Source organism: Mus caroli, chromosome 5 (assembly GCF_900094665.2).
Source record: "Mus caroli chromosome 5, CAROLI_EIJ_v1.1, whole genome shotgun sequence".
Classification (NCBI taxonomy): Eukaryota; Metazoa; Chordata; class Mammalia; order Rodentia; family Muridae; genus Mus; species Mus caroli.
In genome coordinates, this window is record NC_034574.1 from 28,310,076 (window position 1) to 28,330,010 (window position 19,935).

The following is a 19,935-nucleotide window of genomic DNA, read 5'->3' on the forward strand; positions in this document are numbered from 1 at the left end:
AAAAAAAAAAAAAATTGGAGGTTTGGACCTTAGAGGGAGGGTTCAGCAGCAGACAGCAGGCTTGCCTCCAAGCCTGACACCCAAGGTTAACCGCTGAGAACTACATGGTAGAAGGAAAGTTCTAACTCTTGACAAGTTGTCTTCTGACCTGAATTGTTTGTTTCATTATTAAAAAGTTGGGAATATAAACCTAAATGTGCCAAAATGTTGATTTTTAGACATGCAAGAAAGCACTTCAGTCAGGCTGAAGGGAGCCAGCTGGATGAGGTCCGCCAGGTCATGGGCATGTTGGCCTTCCCACCAGACACACATATCTCCCCATACAAGGTAATGTTCATGTCCCTATTCATCTGTGTTCCTGCTGGTCCTTGGAGTCAGGAGTCCTGTGGGGTGGGTTAGAGAGTGCTGGCCAGCTCCTGGGGCTGGCCTATCTGCTGCCATAGCTTGTTCTACTCAGCTGTGCTGCTCTCGCTTCCTTCCGATCTAGGTGGTGAGTGAGAACGTTGAGGCAGAGTCCAGAGGCTTCGGCCTGAAAGGGTCTGGGTCTCCTCCCCCTGCCAGCCTTCCTTGGTGTTCTCTTCTTGTAGTCTTTCTGTCATGTCAGCAGCCTGGCCTTCTTGCTTTTTCTGTAAGTCCAGAGTTGTAGGTCTACAGAGCACTAGAGGGTCACAGTGGTGACCTTGCCCTCCTTTGGCTGCTCCTGGTCTCTTTCCTTGGTGCAGGTCTGTTGCTTTCAGCCCCTGTTGTCTGGCCTGTGGTGGAAGAGGTACAAACCGCAGCCCGAGGGAGCAGTGAATGGTGTCTCACCAAGCAGAGACCTCAGAAGGCGTTAAGTGCAGGATTTGCTCATAGAGTTACATACTCTGTTCCCTGAGCCTTGAGACTGGCCTCTGTCAAAGACCTTTGTGTCTGCCCTACAGCCTCATCCACAGTTGGTCCAACTCTAGTAGCCAGCAGAGGAGAGCTATGTGTTCCTTCCCCAGATAATCCAGTTAATACTGCTAGGTTGGCTCTGGGCCCTAGTAAACCCATATAACTTTCCGATGTGGGACATCTTGTATTGAAATATCATCAGGCCAGAGAGTGTCAGAAATACCTAAATTCGTATTTTAAATTAATGTCTTAAATTTCTCTTCACTGCATTGGAGGTTTGATTTGGGCCTGAGGCATCTGAGTTGGAAGATGAACCATCTCTCAGAAGCAAGGTGTTATGGTTCAGGGAGGATTACAGCAGGTACATGGTACATAGACAGACACATGGTACTTATACCTGCTGTCCCACCAGTGAGCACAAGGAGAAGCCTGCTCATGGGGTCAAAGCTAGCAGGGTAACAGGCTTAGCCCATCAAGTCCTGTCAGTGACAGATTTTTGGTGACATGAAAGAGAAAGACCAAGATCACACCAGAAACCCTAGTCTTAGGGGCAGACAGGAAATTTAGGGTACAGAGAGCTAAAAGAGAACTGAAAGAATGGCTTTGATAAGTTAGGGAGGGAAGAACCAGGGCATTAGTGAGGGAGGCAGAGGAAGCTTCCTTTAGAGGAAAGTTGTGTTTGAACCTCAGAAGGGCCCTGAAGGCTGATGCTGTCCCTTTTATTTAGAGCTTGTCAAACTGGGCACCGTCCTCCACTGACGGCATCTATAGAAGTAATGCTGAACAGTGCATTTATAAGAAAGGTGGAGGTGAAGTGTGTTGCTACCCTAATGATCTGGAGGCTTTATCTCTTGCTTTGTACATGTGCATACCGAATCTGCCTAAGTCACAACATTACCCAGGGATAGTTCTGAGCTGAGGTCATTTGTTATTGTCTGTCTAGCATTTCTTCTCTGGAGTGACCTCTCTTTCAGCTTTAATTCTCTGCAATTCTGTTTCATTGTTTCAAGACCACAGGATACAAACCAGGGAGTGTTGTGGAACATTAAGCCAGCAGGTGTCTTGTATGGCTGTTGGGGCATCTGTACTGGCTGGGCCTCCTAGTAACTGCCAGGGGAGGGTCCCAGCACCTCTGCTTTGTCTTTCAGGACCTCCTGGACCCAGCCCGGTGGCGAATGCTGATCCAGCAGTTTCGATATGATAACTACCGGCTGCACCAGCTGGGAAACAGCTCCGTCTTCACCCTCACCCTGCAGGCTGGGCTCTCAGCAATAAAGACACCGTATCCTTCTTGCTCTACCTTATTCTCTGGGGTAAAGCTTGAGAGGGCCTGAGGCCTAGCAGCTTGGTCTTTCTTTGGTCTGTGTGACCTCTGTGGCTTTTCCATTTCAAATGTTGCTGGTATCTGATACTGGCTTCCCAAGAGACCTGCAGACTTGTCTAGCCAGTTTGACTTCTCAGCTTGACTCATAATGGTCAGGACTCCAGAAAGGTGGCAGCCTTCCTCTGCAGGAAAGACAAGAAAGGCTGACCCCTCCTTGTTTATATTTGGCCTACTATACCAGGAAGGTGATTGCATCCCTTGTATGACTCCCCATTGCATAGCTGACCTATTCCTTCCTGTGATGGACACCTCCCAATCCTCCAATCCCCCACTCTGACCCCCCCCCATGGTAGATTTTCATCTTTGGTGTGGCTGATTTTGTTCCTTGTATGGTTGCTTCTTGCTCATATGTTTGATTCCCATCCCTTGTATGGTCCCTATAGTCAGAACTCAGGCTAACCTCTTGGGTAAGACACCACCACCATCATCACCACCACCACTGCCACCAAGGGTGACTCTCCTTTGTATGGCTAAACCTCTCTGACTGAACCTGTCCCTTGTGTGCCTGGCCTGATTGCTACATGTAGCCAAATCCATTCTGTATGATTGTCCCACAAGGTAGTGACTTTTCTGGCATCACAGCTGGTACCTGTTATGCTATGCTCCAAGCTAAGGCTCAGGGACCATCCTTTTCACCATCTCTGGTGGACTTGAGAGTAGGCATGTGCTTGCCTGCCACCTTCTGGCAATTCACCAGAACATCCCTGTCTCACACTTTGCCTGCTCTCTGAAGAAATTTGAGTTGGGTGTTAGGGTGCCACCAAGTGTACTGTTGTGCCACTGGGTGGCAATACCAATGGCTTGTCTTGCGGCAGGTCTCTGTGAACATTGATAGTGAATGACTATGGCATTCTTTTAACGTGGAGGTTAGCTCTGTTTGTTTTTCTGCTTGGTATCCCTGTGGTCATAAGGATGCCCTGTGGCTAGAGTCACAGCATTCCTGCCTTGTTGCTGATTTGTTGGTACAGCCTTTCCTTAATCCTGTGTACAGACAGTGCTACAAGGAGGATGGCAGCTCTAAGAGCCCTGACTGCCCTGTGTGCAGCCGCTCTCTGAACAAACTGGCACAGCCCCTGCCCATGGCTCACTGTGCCAACTCCCGCCTGGTCTGCAAGATCTCTGGTGACGTGATGAATGAGAATAACCCACCCATGATGCTGCCTAATGGCTATGTCTATGGCTACAATGTGAGGGGCCCGAATATCAGGGCTGGGCTGGGCTGGGCTGGGCTGGGCTGGGCAGGGTAGGGCAGGGCAGGGCAGGGCAGGGCAGGGCAGCTGTGTGAGGGTAAGGGCACCAGGGTGGGGCTATGTCACATGTGACAGGTGTACCTTCAAGAAGTGACTTTGTAGGATTAGATGGCTCCATAGTGAAGAGAGTTTGTTGCTCTTGCAGAGGACCTGGGTTTGGTTTCAAATACCTGCTTGGTGGCTCACAACCATCTACAGCTATCTAGTTCCCTGAGTGACTTGAGTTCCATGGGGTCTGACCTGCTGTTCTGATTTTCACAGGCATCAGACACACACATGCATACATGCAGACAAAATACTCAGAAGTAAATACTGTTAGTTGGTTTATTCTATGGTAGCTTACTTTTTGGAATGAACCGTAATTCAGATCTTAGTTTGCATGGCATTTTCTCATTTTAATGTGTAACTGTGCTCTTGTTTTCCAGTCTCTGCTTTCTATTCGTCAAGATGATAAAGTTGTTTGCCCAAGAACCAAAGAAGTCTTCCACTTCTCCCAAGCTGAGAAAGTATACATCATGTAGGCCCTGCGTTGCTATGGGCACGCCCTTGGCCAGAGGCTGTGGTGGGTGGGAGCCATGCCCTCCTGCCCTGACCCCTGACCCCAGACCCCAGCCTGCATCGACATTTGTTTCTTGCGACCAAAGATCAGTGAGCAACGACAAATACTCTTAGAAAAAGAGGAAGTGAGATTTAATAAGTCTGTGCTTGAGAACAGCATTTGATTGGTAGGATTTGTAACATAAGTCGACGATGCCTCTGCAGGGTCTTGCACCTCTCAAAGGAAACTTTCTCCACAGTGTGACCTGGAGGTTCACCCAGGAAATCCAGAGCATCTCAGAAGTAGGAATTGGTTCATCGGTTATTTCCCTGTGTTTCTCCGTTTCCTTCCTTTTGCTAGTGATGGGACTCAGGGGAGCTTGAGGAGCAGGCTGGTCCTTTGCCAACTCCTGTTGGTCACAGCTTGGGCAAGGTGCTGGCCACACCAGGTTGGCTGCAGTGACTTGTGACGTGGTGCCGAGGCCTTTCCTGACTTCACTGTCTAGCTGCTGCCAAAGCGCCGTGCACCACATGCACCTGGGCTGCTACTTGAGGAGGCTCTGCCCACGTGGCCAGAGTGTCTGGGGCTGTGTCTGCACAGGTTCAGTATCTCACCCTCCAGCACCGCCTTATCTCCTGCTTTGAGAATGTATTCACGGGAAAGCCACTGGACTGAGTTTCTGCAGAGGCCTTGCCAGGTGGTTCCGTAGTCCTAGAGTGTACATGCTTTTCATTACAGAAACTGATAGTTCAGCTAAAATAAGTACTGACGGGTTTTCAAAACAAATGAACCATTGTAATTCACACACACCCATATTGTAGAGGTTTGTATCTAGCGCTTATTTTTGCATGTTGATGTTGATTAGCTAATGAACTGTAAATGTAAAGTGTGTTAATAAAATAGCTTTCTATTTCTCATTTGTGTGTGAGGTGTTTGTAAGACCTCAGGTTTCTTTTGCTAACCCTGCCACCCAGTAGGCCATGCAGCACCTCTGTGGGACATGAGTTTGTCTGTCATGACAGGGAAGGGCACTCAGCATACCTATTTTGATCCAGTATACAAAACATTGTCTGCTAACCTCCAAAGGGCTTCTCTAAGGAATGAGGGCATAAATATCTCAAGTCCTAAGGTAACATTTGGCTCCTGCTGGTCTAGCCAGTGCCCACCTGGAGCCAGACAGAGCATTGCAGGCTTTCTTGCAGGACCAAACTGGATCTTGATCTCTGTTCTTGGGATCTTAGGAACCAGGGTTGGAGGCAAGGCTTCAAGCTGTACACAGTGCCAAGCAGGTGCTCTGTGTGTTCTCTTCACTTTCCCTTACCTGGGCGGGTCCTTCTCTGACTCTCTTTAACCCTCTCTTTAACTCTAGCTCTGATTCTTCCTCTATGGCAGCTGCATTGGCCACATCACCTGCTTCTGCCAGTGTGGCCAAACACAGGTACCCCAGTTCAAATTGGTGAGGGTACCCACTGCTTCCCAGTGCTCTCTGGGGCACCTTTTGCCCTATTTTGGGGTCTCTGTGACCTAGCACCAGTTGACACCTATCATTCTGAAGTCACAGCCTGTCTGGGGCCGCCTTCTACCTGTGGTACCAATGAGAGGTGGCAGCAGAATGACCACAGCACTTTTTTTTTTTAAACCTCCTTGCAGTGTAGCTGTCCTTTGGGTTGAGTTTGATTATTATGAAGTTACCTGACACGACATTCATGTGATTACGAATATTAACATTGTCCTGGGGAAAGGGAAGGTTCAGGAGTCGTCTCCCCTCACCGAGGTTCTCCAAGGTAAACGGATAAGTGGGAGAGTTACAGCTGCTTACAAGCGACACAGGGAGGTGGTGGCACATACCACATAATCCCAGCACTCGGGAGGCAGAGGCAGATAGAGCTCTTGTGAGGTCTAGGCCAGTGTGGATTTCCAAGATAGCAAGAGCTACACAGAGAAATCCTGTCTTGAAAAACAACAAACTACACGGGGAGCTTCTTGGTACTGAAGCTGCCTTCATGTTCCTGGACGTAGTGCACGTAAACTCATTGGTTCGTGAACCTGTACTTGAATCCTGTCTCTGGTCTGCTGCTGCCTTGGCTTTTCCTGTAGTGTAAGTTGGCATGTCCCTCTGCTGTAGTGGCAGTTGCAGGATTTCTGCTTTGGGTGAGAAGACATACAGGTGAAGCTGAGCTTTCTGCCTTGCAGGATCCTGCCTGCGTGAAGGACACATGGGAAGGAATATGCAGGTGACATGCTAGCTTCTGAGTTGGCAGGAAGTAGATATTAGGACAAAATTAAGGTACCGACTTGGTTACTTTTTTATTGCCATAAGATACCAATGGAGGCAATCTACAGAAAGCATTTGAGGGCTCGTGATTCCAGAACATTATTAGAGTCCATGACTATCACGGTGGGAGGTATGGCAGCAGGCAAGTGTGCTGGAGCAACACCTGCCTGAGAGGTCACATCTTGTAACCATGAGGCAGAGAACTAGGGATGTTATGGGCTTTTAAAACAAGACTCACCCCCAGTGACACACCTTTTCCAAGAAGGCCACACCTACTAATCCTCCTTGAACAGTTCCACCAAGCATTCAGACTTGAGCCTATGATAGCCATTCTCACTCAGACCACCACAGATTTGTATGAGTATAGGTATGTGTGTCCTCATTGGAGGTTAGAGGATAACGTTATCATTCTTGAGGTATGTTACCATGACTGTGGAGGTAGGAGCTTTCAAGATGGAAATTGCTGCACTCACACTGTGGTCAGTGTTGCCTGCAGGTGAGGATATTGCAGGGTGATCCAAGCTCCCATGTTGAATTACATGTTTGTTGGTCCCTTCTAATTAGCAAAACTTGGGCTTTAGTGGATAGTGGGGCCAACTCTATGGTAATACCCAAAAGCACCAGGAATAAGGGTTATTGATAAAGAGTACTGGTTATTCTTGCAGAGCACCCAGGTTTGGTTCCCAGCATCCACATGGTAGCATCTTTGATGCCAAGTTCCTGGGAGTTTAGTGCCTTCTAACCCAGGGCACCAGGTACATGCGTGGTGTGCACATACTTGCATGTAAAAAAATACATAAAATATTTAAAAATTAAAACAGGAAGGGGATTTACCATGCATACAACCTTTTGACAACCCAGCTTGAGACATGTTTGGGTAAAAAATGTGTATGAGTGTTTCCCTTTATGTGGGAAGCCACATGTGCCGTTGCAGAGTGGCGCAGGCTTCTGCTGGCCACCACGCATAAGTTTGGGCAAACGACCAATGCTTACTTGTAAAGTTTTTTGCCAAAACACTGCCTGGCCCGGGCATGATAATGAGGCTCTGCAAAGTACTGAGAGAATAACCAATCAGATGTGAGACATGCAAATGAGGTATGTTAATGAGGTACTGTGAGATACTGAGAGAGAGAGTAGCCAATCAGATGAGGAACATGCAAATGAGGCATAGTGCATAACCAATCCGGGTGTGAGACACGCCTCTCCTAGGCCTATATAAGCAGCACCAGTTCTGGGCTCGGGGTCTCTTCGCCTCTACAATCAAGCTCTCCCAATAAACGTGTGCGGAAGGATCCTGTTGCAGCGTCATTCTTGCTGGTCGAGACCGACGCGCGCAAGACCTACATGTGTGTATACAGATGTGTGTGTACCACATGCTTACAGTGCCCACAGTTGCCAGAAAAGGGGATCAGATCCCTTGGAACTGGAATTAGATTTGTGAGCCACAATTCCCATGTGCGTGTTGGGTTTGAATTGAACCCAGGTTCTCTGCAAGAGAAGCAAGAGCATTTGAGTGCTGAGCCATTTCTCCAGCCATCCCCCCTCCCTCAGGCCTTTTGAGCTTGAAAGTGTGATTAGGAAGCTAGATGGATCATAGAGGGATAGACTGGTGCCTCCAGTCAGCGGTGCTGCACCCAACGAGACTCTTGACAGAATAACTCATGTACGTGATGGGATATATTATTACTATAGAGCTTGATGGCTTGTTTAGTTTCCTCATTGTCTCAAGACCAATTCTCACTTGCTTTGAGTGAAAGGCAGTGGACCTTCAGAGATCCTGCCCACCCTCTATATAAAGGCCCTATTATTTAATGCTAGCCTTAAAGTGACTTTCGAGTTTGGCAAAGCATCTGGAAGAACAGCAAAAGCAGCCTTTAAAGACATTAAAGGTTGTGTCAGTGGGGAAAGGATTAGGCCTGAGAACAAATAGGGTATTGAAAGAAAATCTCAGTGCCATGGGCAAGCTACCTCATGAACTGTTGGCCTGGGTGCCAGTGAAGCCCCCACATACAGGCCTTTGCCTTTGTTGTTGTTGAAACAGACTCCCTCTGCACTCCCTATTCCCTAATTGCTTTAGCTGTCCTGGAACTCACTATGTAGACCAGGCTGGACTTTAATTGCACCTGCCTCCTGGGTATGAGAATTAAAAGGCAGGTGCCACCATATCTGTCTTTGACTAGTAACTCTTCCTATTAGACTTAAGTCTGTTATCTGCTACTTGTTTCTGATTTGTCCCATCTGTTCTTTGTTCCCTTTTCTGTTTTCACCTGTATCCATTTTGTTTATTTTAAATTAATCTCATGGGGAAGTCGGTGAGACAGAGTTTCTCTATGTTGCTCTGACTGTCCAGAACTCATTCTGTAGACCAAGCTGGCCTCAAACTCACAGAGATCCACCTGCCTCTGCCTCCCGAATGCTGGGATCAAAGGCATGTGCCACCACACCTGGCCTGTCTTTGCAATCTTACAAGTGATGATCCACTTTTCTGCAGGATCAAATCTAGGGCCTCACACAAGCTGTGTAAATAAATGTAAGTAAGCCATTCTCTGCCCTGCTGCATCTAATTAATTTTGTTACTTTAGGGGTTCTCTTGATGATAGTGGTATGTTCTGAGAAATGGGTCATTAGGCAGTTACATCGTTATGTGACCATAGTATGTACTTAAACATCTGCTGTATCATTAGGTGTCTAATTTGGTTTGTCATCAACTGAAATGGCATCATATACTATGTGACTGTTTATCACAATATACCTCCGAGCAGTTAGTATACTGATTTATGTAAGAATACAACTCTTGGAACATATATTACCATTTCCTCCCTCCACATCACTTCAGTAGCTGTTGTCATAATTTTTTCCTCAATATTGAACTTCAAAATCTATTGAACTGTGGCTTATAGAAGAGATTTGCAATCCTTTCATCCGCTTTATCGTTTCCAGTTCTTGAGTTGCTCAGAGTCTGGATCTGCTCTTGTTTCCTTCCCAGGACCCCCTGTGAAGTGCTGGCAGGCCACTTCTTGCTCCTGTCTGCAGCAAGCTCAACTTTTGAAGGATGGCCCCCTCCCCCGCTGCACATATGTACAAGCCTGGCTTGACACAACCTTTTCTTGTGCTTCTTTAAAAGACATTTTACAACTACTGAGATCACGCAGCTGCTAAGCCTGGCAACTTCCGTTTGAGTAGTGGAACCCACATGGTGGAGAGAACCACCTCTCAGAAATTGTCCTAGAAATTGACCCTAGGGAGGGTCCCACCTTCTAACCCCCCAATGAAAAAATGTAATAATATCTTAAAGACATTTCATTCTCTTTAAATTTTGGGGGTGGGGTGGGGGCAATCTGTGCATGTAAAATGAGAAACTACAGTCCACGATCAATCCCACGGGTGTATGAGGACTGGGGCCTGCCACGAAGTGGTGGGAAGAGCTCAGATTCCAAGCACCACAAGTTGAGTTGCCAGATCCTCACATATTGAACACAAATGAAGGGGGGGGGGGCGTGTCGGGGGAGTCCAGTTGACTTTGTTCACTGGCCCGGATTCAGGGAAGGGTAGGTAAGTGGGTGGGGCAGTAGGCACACCATGCTTTTAACAGTCTAGTCCAGAAGCTCAAGACCGTCCTGCAGGACACACAAACTGGCTGAATGCCTGCTCTGTGGGTGCAGACCCGAACCCCAAACCGGATACACAGGGAGACCGGTGTATGCTTCTCCTTTGCTAAGCGAAGCAGGAGCTGACAGCGGAAAGGCAGAGCGAGTTGTGAGCCGGCTAAGGCGGCAGTGTCCGGGGTCTGTGCGTCCAAGAGTTGGGCTGAAGCAGCGTGAGGTTGGTAGGGGCCAGAGTTCTGAACACTGTGAGGCTGTAGGAAGGGAGCAAGCAGCTCTAGCCGAGAACTGACATATCTTTTACAATCATCTACGTTGAGACTGAACTGACATTTGAAAACATCCAATCAGTGCAACCACCACTACCCCAGGGCAGCCTTGCAACGGTGCCTCCCACCATAGCCTGTCCTGGGGTGGACAACTGACCCGGTCAGGGAGACGGGTCGACCCTTCCCAACCGGACTTGCGCCCAGATTCCCTTCTGAGCTTTCTTAGCAGATATACAGAGGCTGTACATAGGCCGCGAGCCTCCTGGTGGCCAGAGAACTGATCCCCAGATCAAAACTTCTTCCTGCACCTCAGTCTCAGACTCCTGACCCAAAGCCACCGCCCCTTTAAGAACTTGCCGGGCCCTCCCGCCTCCTTTTTCTCGCGCTTAGTTCTTCTCGATCTGCCCCGCCCCCTGGAGGCGCGTTGCGTCACCGCGTTGCCGCGTCCTCGCGCCTGCGCTGTGGAGCCACTCCGAGCAAATGACGGAGACGGGGGCTGCCTCATCTGAAAGGGACTGGACCAGAGCGGGCGCGTCGCGGTGACTTCCGCTCCTGCGCCGCGGGTCTTCGCGAGTGTGTGCCCGCTGCTCTCTGGGGCCTGTAACAGAGCTCTGTCTACACCGGAAGGGGTGGGCGAAACAAGCTGCTGCATCCTGCGGGCCGTGTCACCGGGGCTGCGGGACGCTGGTATTACGTCTCCTGAGGCAGCGAGTGCGGCGGACTGAGGGTCGTGGCTGGTCAGATTCTCGGCCCTTTGGGTCGGATCAGTCGCCCCCGCAGTTGTCCAGAGACTGTCGCTTGCAGAGAGCGAGTTTCTTGTGCGGCCAGTTTTCGTAAAATTTAGTGACATTTCCCCTTAGCCCGCGGTAACGTCACCTACACAGCTGACCGAAAGACTGCCGGAGTTAGTCTCATCTTTAAAACCTTAGCTAATTATCACCGAAGGGCTTGATGGCCTTCCGTGGGAATGTGGTGGCTAGCCTTCTTCGCCTGGGAGACATCCTACAGAGGCACCCTAGGGCCTTTGCCGTAATCCCCAGTATTTGGAGTCCCCCAGAAACTTAAACCTAAGACCGTGAAGTATTTATTGTATGTTAACTCAGCATCTCCGCGTCCCTTGTTTCTAGATATGGATCAGAAACTTTCACAGTTGATAGAGGAGCTCACAACTTCAGGAGAATCCCAACTCAATGCTCAGAAAATGAAGGAACTGAAGAAAATTTGCAAGTATGTATTGAGGGGACATGTGCCAATGTCCCCTGAGCACCCACACCGTGGAGATTGTGGACCCTAGGAAGGAATCGTCTGATCACCAGGGCATGGTGGCATTTGCCTGTTGTGAGGTAGAGTTGGGAGTAGCATGAGTTCCCCGCAGCTTGGGCTACATAGTAAGGCCTTGTCTCAGGAACGACTAAAGGATTTCTGGGGCTGTAATCCTGGTGTACCTAGGTCCAGAATGTCGCGCAAACTCTGAACTTGGTGCCTCTGACGATTTCTGTAAGGTATAAAGCAATCACACTATGTCAGTAAAAGTATATCCTCTTCTTTTCTGTTGGAGTAAAGAGTTCATGATTGGGTCAGTGGCTCTGGCCTCCCCGCCCCCGCCCCACCCCCATGGATGAGCTCAGGAACCCCAAGCATGCTGGACAAACTGTACCACTGAGCTACCTCTATTATTATTTTTTTTCTCCTCCTCCTTCTTTCTCTCTTTCTCTCTCTCTCTGACAAATTCTCATGTAGCCCAGGTTAACCTCTTTACTATGTAGCTAAGGCTGGCTGTGAATTTCTGATCTTCCTGCTTCCACTTAACTGTTCCTTTGGGGTCATAGGCATGTACCATCATAGAACCCAATATTTTTTTTAAAGATTTGTTTATTATTATACATAAGTACACTGTAGCTGTCTTCAGACACCAGAAGAGGACGTCAGATCTTATTACAGATGGTTGTGAGCCGCCGTGTGGTGGCAGAGATTTGAACCTCAGAAGAGTGGTCAGCGTTCTTACCCGCTGAGCCATCTCTGCAGCCCGGACCCAATCTTTAAAGCAGTCATTCTCATCCTTATTAATCCCTCGGAAGGAAGCACCGCGATGCTCCCTGCCTTGCTACTCGAGGCAGTCTTATTTGGTTAGGAAGCAAAATTCCTTCATTGCCTTGGTCACTAGTGAGCCTTTGTTTATAAAATGAGAGAACTTAAATGATTCTTTCTGAAGTGGTAGAGTATTCACATTGCAATAATTCTGGACCTGGTTTAGCTGTACACCCCAGAAAAACCTCCAAGTGTGATTTACATAGGGTATGGAAATGGGAATAGAGGAGCAACCCAGAGGACTTTGAAAACCTTTTGCTCCATTTCCTGTAGAGGATTCTGGTCTATGCACTCAGGCCTGTCTGGCTGACACTGGGGTTCAGAGGGCACCTCTAGAGGGGTTCTAGGCTTTCATGTATCAGAACAAAGATTGTGTAGTAGCAACTAAAGCAAGAAAGTTTCTTAAGAGTGAGTGAGTATCCTTCCAAGGGAGAAAGCTGGCTCAAGCAGGGAAAAGTTTAACAGCTCAGATGTCTCTGCTACACAAAGAGTTGGGCTTATTATATCTTACTGTGAGCATTTGCTGCTCTGTCTGTTGTATTTCTACATTACCACCTCATGCATTCCATGTCTGATAGTTTGAATGAGAATGGTTCGTGTATTTGAGTGCTTGGCTCCAAGATGGGGGAATGGTTTGGAAACGATTAAAAGGTGTGGCCTTGTTGGAGGAGGTCATTCATGGTGGGCTTCAAGATTTTAAAAGCCCACTCTATCTCTAGTTAGCTTTCTACTTCATGTCTCAAGATTTGAGCTCTCGACTATTGCTTCAGCACTGTGCTTGTCTGTCTGCTGTCATGTATTCCCCCATGATGTTCATGGGTTCACCCTCTGAAACCATAAGCCCCAATAAACTCTTCCTTCTCTAAATTGCCTGGATTGTGGTGTCTTATCACAGTAATAGAAAAGTAACCAAGACAATGCCTCATTAGCATCCTGAGCCCCTCCCCTCCCCGGGAGGTACATGTCTTAGTATTCTATTGAGCTATAGATTATTCCATAGATTATTATTATTCTTTTTTTTAATTTTTAATATTTTTTATTACATATTTTCCTCAATTACATTTCCAATGCTATCCCAAAAGTCCCCCATAGCGCCCCCCACTTCCCTACCCACCCATTCCCATTCTTTTGGCCCTGGCATTCCCCTATATTGGGGCATATAAAGTTTGCAAGTCCAATGGGCCTCTCTTTCCATTGATGGCCGACTAGGCCATCTTTCGATACATATGCAGCTAGAGACAAGAGCTCCGGGGTACTGGTTAGTTCATCATGTTGTTCCAACTATAGGGTTGCAGATCCCTTTAGCTCCTTGGGTACTTTCTCTAGCTTCTCCATTGGGAGCCCTGTGATACATCCAATAGCTGATTGTGAGCATCCACTCCTGTGTTTGCTAGGCCCCTGCATAGTCTCACAAGAGACAGCTATATTTGGGTCCTTTCAGCAAAATCTTGCTAGTGTATGCAATGGTGTCCGCGTTTAGAAGCTGATTATGGGATGGATCCCTGGATACGGCAGTCTCTAGATGGTCCATCCTTTCATCACAGCTCCAAACTTTGTCTCTGTAACTCCTTCCATGGGTGTTTTGTTCCCAATTCTAAGAAGGGGCACAGTGTCCACATTTTGGTCTTCATTCTTCTTGAGTTTCATGCATTTAGCAAATTGTATCTTATATCTTGGGTATCCTAAGTTTTGGGTATTATTATTCTATAGATTGCCCTCAAGACACTCGAGAGTGCCTGTGTTAGTGATTCCAGTCAGTTTTAGTTGGTTTTAGGTGAGAGAATTTCAGTTTTCCTCTTTGCCAACTTTTCTTTTTATTCTAATTATGTAAGCTTTGTATAAGCCCTTTTGGACCTCACTTTCCACTTGAGATCTATGGATCTAGGAGTCTTTTAGGGAAGCTAAAGAATGATAGTCTGGTGGCCTGCTAAGATGGCAACCTGAGTTCAATCCTAGAAACCTGTGCAAAGGTAGACAGAAAGGGCTGGCTCCATAGACTTGTTCTATCTTCTTCACACATGTGCTGTGCAGTGCACACCCACACATACAGTCAAACACACAATAATAATTTTTCAAGTTAAAAAAATCCCATCTAGCTTCTATAAGTGCTTCCTTGATAGCTCAGGCCATGTAAGAGGGACCACAAGGCTGCCGTCCAGTGACTAGAGAGAAGAATTTGGATTCTCCAGCTAAAATTGTTATAGCTTAGACCCACAGTGAGCTGGGTCTTCTCACATGACTTGCCTATAGGTCAATCTACTAGAGGCATTTTCTTAATTGAGGTTCCCCCTTCCCAGATTAACTTAGCTTGTGTCAAGTTGACAAAACAAAAACAAAAAACTAACCTAGCCAACATGGGCCTCCAAAGGGAAACCTCCAAAGGGAAACCATGACCGCGTGTTTGCCCAGGAGAGCCATCTTTGTGCTGCTTGTTCCCAGTATATTTGAAATACTGCTTTAATCTTGTCTTAACCTGTTGAACCAAACTGGCATTTCTCTTTGAGCATTAGGTAGGCTTACCTCTGGGCTTTTGTTAGCACATCAAGAGCCATCAACCTTTGGAGGACAGCTGACCTCATCTTAACTTTTGAGTTTAGGAGTGAGATATATCCCTTAGGCTTGGAAAAGAAAAAACTATTGATGATATATTGAAAATTTTACAGGGTGCAAAAGAATAATTTCAAAAAGGAATTCACCGTTAGAATAGAGTAAGGAGAAAATAGCGTGTGGTTATAATCATTGAATTTATACTATACAACAGTATAAAAAATGTAATGAAGGGCAGGAGAGATGTGTTAGTTGGTCAGATACTGTTAAATAAACATGAGAGCCTGAGTTTGATCCCTGCCGTGCATGCAGAAATCTGAGTGTGGTGGCATACATTGTAATGGCAGTGCTGGGAAGACAGGCATGAGGATCAGTGGCATTCGCTGGCCACTCAGCCTGTGTTAATCACTGAACTTCAGATCCCAGTGAAAGACTGTGTGTCAAAAAACAAAGTAGCATCCGAGGAACAACATCTGATGTTGATCTCTGGCCTCCACATGCTGCACACACACATTCATGCATATACACACATATGTGTACATATGCACATGTACATGCACCTACACACATGAACAAGGAAGCCCACCTGCATATATCCACACAAGTAATGAAGAAAAGCATAAGGTTACAACGATTGATGGATTTGTAAATAGGACTTACCCTTATATTTAGGAAGTTAAGACACTTTTTAATTTATTTGTCTGGAGAGATTTTTTTGTTTGTTTGTTTTTTGTTTTTCAAGACAGGGTTTCTCTGTGTAGCCCTGGCTGTCCTGGAACTCACTCTGTAGACCAGGCTGCCTCTGCCTCCCAAGTGCTGTGATTAAAGGTGTGCGCCACCACCGCCTGGCTTGAAGAGAATTTTTACATTTAAAAAACAGTTTGCCTTTGTAAACAAGATTGTCTTTAAGGCATTCTTATTTATTTATTTATTTGTTTGTTTGTTTGTTTGTTTGTTTATTTTTTTGGTTTTTCGAGACAGGGTTTCTCTTTATAGCTCTGGCTGTCCTGGAGCTCACTTTGTAGACCAGGCTGGCCTCGAACTCAGAAATCCGCCTGCCTCTGCCTCCTGAGTGCTGGGATTAAAGGCGTGCGCCACCACGCCCGGCGCTATTTTTTTAAAGATTTACTTATCTACTGTGTATGACTGCTTGGCTCACATGTATGTATGTGTGTATGCACTAAGTGTGTACTTGTTGAATTCCCTGGAATTGGAGTCACAGATGGTAGTAAGCCACTACATAGGTTCTGAGAATTGAACTCAGGTCCTTTGCAAGGGTAAGAAAGGCTCTTAACCACTGAGCAATCTCTCCAGTCCTTCTTTAAGGTATTCAGGAGACTGTGAAGACTCAAAACAGGTTTTATCCTAGAGACTAACTTCTTTCATTAGTTCATTATTAGACATCAAGAGTAAATTCTTAAGTTCTTTAGTCTGGATGGAATAGGCCTCTGTCTACCCTGAGGAGTTATCAGTAAACAATGGAAGGCGTTACATCTTTAGCAGGCTCATGTCTGAGCATTGCTGTGGCTGGTATCGCTTGCAAGTACCCTGGATATCCACATTCTAGCCTAGCTGTAGAAGTAATCTATGGATATAAGAAAGCTCCTAACTTTTAGGCGAGGGCCCCCCAGTGGTGTGCTTGCAAAGGTTATGGCTGAAAACAGTACCTCCTTTGGCTTTCGAGCATTCCCATCAACCCTGGTTATGCACAAGTTTATTTAGTGGGGATCCGGCATTATTGCTTAAAGGCTGTGTTTTACTTTTCTGTTGCTGTCATAAAAACACCATGACCAAAAGCAACTTGCGGCGGGGGGGGGCGGGGGGGCCCGGGGGGGGCGGGGGGGTTCATTTCATCTTAAAACTCTCGGGTCACATTCCCCACCGAGGAAAAGCAGAGCAGGAACTGAAGCAGAAGCCATGGAGGAATGCTGCTTACTGGCTTGCTCCCCATGGCTTCCTCTGCCTGCTTGCTTATACAGCTCAGGACCATCTGCCTAGGGATGGGACACCAGCAGTGGGCTGGGCTCTTCCATATCAGTATTAATCAAGAAAATAGCTGCACAGACTTGACTACAGGTAATTGGATGGAGACATTGTTTCAACCTAGGTTTTTTCCAGATAACTCTAGCTTGTGTCAAGCTGACAGAAAACAAACAAACAAACAAAGAATCAGGACAGAAAGAAAACAAAGCAGAATTGGAAATAAAATTAATATCCACATTAGTCATTTCCTGTTAAATGAGGTATGTCACCCAGCAGGTTTTGAGGCTCCCAAAGCACCCTGCCATCCCCAGTGCTCTCTCTGCCTTCTGTTTGTGGTTTAGGATGTGAGTGCTCAGCTAGCACTCCACCATTGTGGACTCTAGCCCCAACTCTAACCCTGACTCTCTAAGTCACCTTTGTTGTTGTATCTTATCACCACCAGAACAGTGACAAAGACATGGAACAACTTCTCTGGTCTGTTATAGTTAACAGGTTTCCTAAGTTTTCATCCCTACAAGGAGGCTTTCTGTCACCAGCCTACATCTGTGGGTCCCTGTTGGAGTATCATGATCCCAATTGGTGGGTTCCTGATCTGGGAGGATATTCACTCAGAATGGACAGACATGAGAGTTTGAATAAATAATTTGTTTCTATACTTCCTCTTTTCTTCCAAGATCCTCTGCTTTTTGTCATGAGTACAAATATAGAGGACCAAGTGGAGATCCTTCCAACCTTTGGCCAAACCTCCCACCAGCCAGCCTGTATTGAGACCAGAAGATGTTACAGTAAAATATTAGCCCCCTTAGGTTCTCATGATCAAATATATTTCTTTATTTACAGTTTTAAAGTTTATTATTTTGTAAATGTATATATGTGTGCACACATGAGTGTATGTGTGCATGCATGCAGGTGTATGCAGATATCACTGTGAACTTGTGGAGGTCAGAGGACAACTATGTGGAGTTGGTTCTTTCTTTCCACCTTTAGGTTTATTCCAGGGATCAAACTCAGATCTTCAGACATACCCAGAAAGCATATCTACCTGTTAAGCCATTTCAGCAGTGTATGATCAAATGTAATCAGTTCTTGAGGATGCACAGTAGCTGGGCATTCAAAGTAACATAGGGTGTGTCCTAAGAGGAGAGACAAGAAATAGGCTCTGGGAGTAGGAAGTGCCTCCCTCTGTATTGTGTAGAATCCACTAGGATGCTTGCCAGATTGGGGTGTCCCCAGTCTATCATACTCTCTGGGGGTTCTGGTGAATTGAGTATAACTTACCCAAGGGTTAGAAACGCTGCTTTGAACCACCAGCTTTTCTGTTTCTCCTTCTCAGCTAGAGTTGGAGCCAGTTGGAGACAGTGATGTCTCTTCAGGAACCTTGTCCTGCTTTAACTTTGCAGGTAATGGAATGCAAGTCCCTGCTACAGGCACATTTCTTTGTACCTCAGTGAAAAGAGGCTTCTCACCAGAGCTTCTACAACGTCCCAGGCAGCTAGGTTTGTCAGAGAAGTTTGCCTGCATGGGTAGCTCTGTGTCTTTCCCGATTGTCATTGAGATTAAAAGTGGAAAGGGGCAAATTTTTTCTTTGTCTTTGGGCTCATGTGTAAGGGGGTATATATAAGATATTTGGGAAACTCAATTAGTGGCCTTAGAGATGGACTGTCTACTGGAAATGACGAGGGAGGACAAGGTGAAAAGGGGTAGAATGTGAGATGGTCTGCAATGGAGGATAAGGCTGGAGAGAAGCAGCCACAGCTTCCATGATGCAGGGACGCACCAGGAGATAGCAACATGCACTAGAGCTCGTGACCAGAAATGTTCCAGACTGGAGCCACAGCACTGTTGCCACTGCCCAAGCGCTCGGGACAGATGCTTGCATGATTGAGTCTCTGAGCATCCTGCCAGCACCCTCTCTACCCTAGGCCCGCCATCAGGAAAGTAATTGCTGAGCTGTGTGTGGGTGTGGCTTAGTTGACTCTTTTGAATTTAACCTTTCCAAGGAGTTGCCACAGGACAAGGTGATATGTGACTTTATTTTATTTTATTTTATATTTTATATTTTGATTCAGAGTCTCACTATGTAGCTTTTGTTGGCTTGGACCAGGCTGGCCTCAGACTCTTAGAGGTGCTGAGATTAAAGGTATGCACCCGCCCCACCCCCACCCCCTGAATGTGACTTTAACAGCACACGTTGATTCATGAAGGGCTAACTCCTAACCTCTGCTGATGTCTAGCCAGACTCTCTTGTGATAGGTGTGGCATGTTAGTGGCTCAGTGGGTAAAGAAACTCACCTTACAAGCTTGACAGCCTAAGTTGGCGCTGGGAATGAGAGAACTGAATCCTGAAAGTTGTCTTCTGACTGCCACATGCATGCCATGGCATGTGTGTGCCTGTACATGTCCTGTCACATACAGTTCTGTATACATCTTCACATAGTAGATGACTCATTAACATCTTAAGTTTCCACCCAGGGTCGTGTATTTTAGTATTCTAATGAACTTTTGGCTATTCTCAGGCATTCTGGAGTGCTTCTGTTCCTGGGCCAGTAGCATCAGCATGTTTCAGTTGGTCTTAGCTGAATTTTTCCAACTTACTTTTTCATATGCTAATCTTGGGAGGCTTTGCACAAGGCCTTATTCCCTTACACTGCCCTATTCTGTCTTATTGCTATCCTGTGAAGGATGTGTGCATGCTGTGGATGTCAGCTGTCAGAGTAGCTGGGGACCATCCAAGGGTAGATGTGTTTCAACAGAAGCCATTGGCATTTTTTTTATTACATTTATTTTATGTGTACAAGTGTTTTACCTACATGTATGTTTGTGTACCATATTTATGCCAGCTCCCTAGGGAGGCCTGAAGAGTATGTCAGATCTCGTGGAACTAGAGGTAGGGATTTATGAGCTGCTGTGTGTGTGCTAGGAATCGAACCCAGGTCTTCTAGGAGAGCAGCTAGGGCTTTTAAGCACTGAGCCATCTCTCCAGCCCCTGACATTTGATTTTTTAAAAAGATTCATTTATTTATTTAATAAATATATATGAGTACACTGTAGCTGTCTTCAGACACACCGGAAGAGAGCATCGGATCCTATTACAGATGGTTGTGAGCCACCATGTGGTTGCTGGGA

At 46.6% G+C, this 19,935-nt stretch overlaps 2 protein-coding genes across 8 annotated transcripts in view; both read left to right on the forward strand.

Annotated features, from left to right (window-relative positions):
* Maea (macrophage erythroblast attacher) overlaps window positions 1–4,962 on the forward strand; it is a 39,553-nt gene extending 34,591 nt beyond the window's left edge. Inside the window, exons 6-9 of the mRNA XM_021163057.2 lie at window positions 219–327; window positions 2,022–2,155; window positions 3,249–3,444; window positions 3,933–4,962. Of these exons, the coding sequence (XP_021018716.1) occupies window positions 219–327; window positions 2,022–2,155; window positions 3,249–3,444; window positions 3,933–4,028 (535 nt within the window). The 3' untranslated portion in view covers window positions 4,029–4,962. The remainder of the gene's footprint in view (window positions 1–218; window positions 328–2,021; window positions 2,156–3,248; window positions 3,445–3,932) is intronic.
* A 771-nt stretch (window positions 4,963–5,733) lies between these two features.
* Uvssa (UV stimulated scaffold protein A) overlaps window positions 5,734–19,935 on the forward strand; it is a 45,454-nt gene continuing 31,252 nt past the window's right edge. Inside the window, exons 1-2 of one of the 7 annotated variants that reach the window (XM_021163841.2) lie at window positions 5,734–5,829; window positions 11,319–11,418. In XM_021163841.2, the coding sequence (XP_021019500.1) occupies window positions 11,321–11,418 (98 nt within the window). In that variant the 5' untranslated portion in view covers window positions 5,734–5,829; window positions 11,319–11,320. Of the gene's footprint in view, window positions 5,830–10,657; window positions 11,096–11,318; window positions 11,419–19,935 lie in introns of those variants that run through there. The other 6 variants (XM_021163840.2, XM_029477454.1, XM_029477455.1 and 3 more) reach the window with 6 other exon arrangements.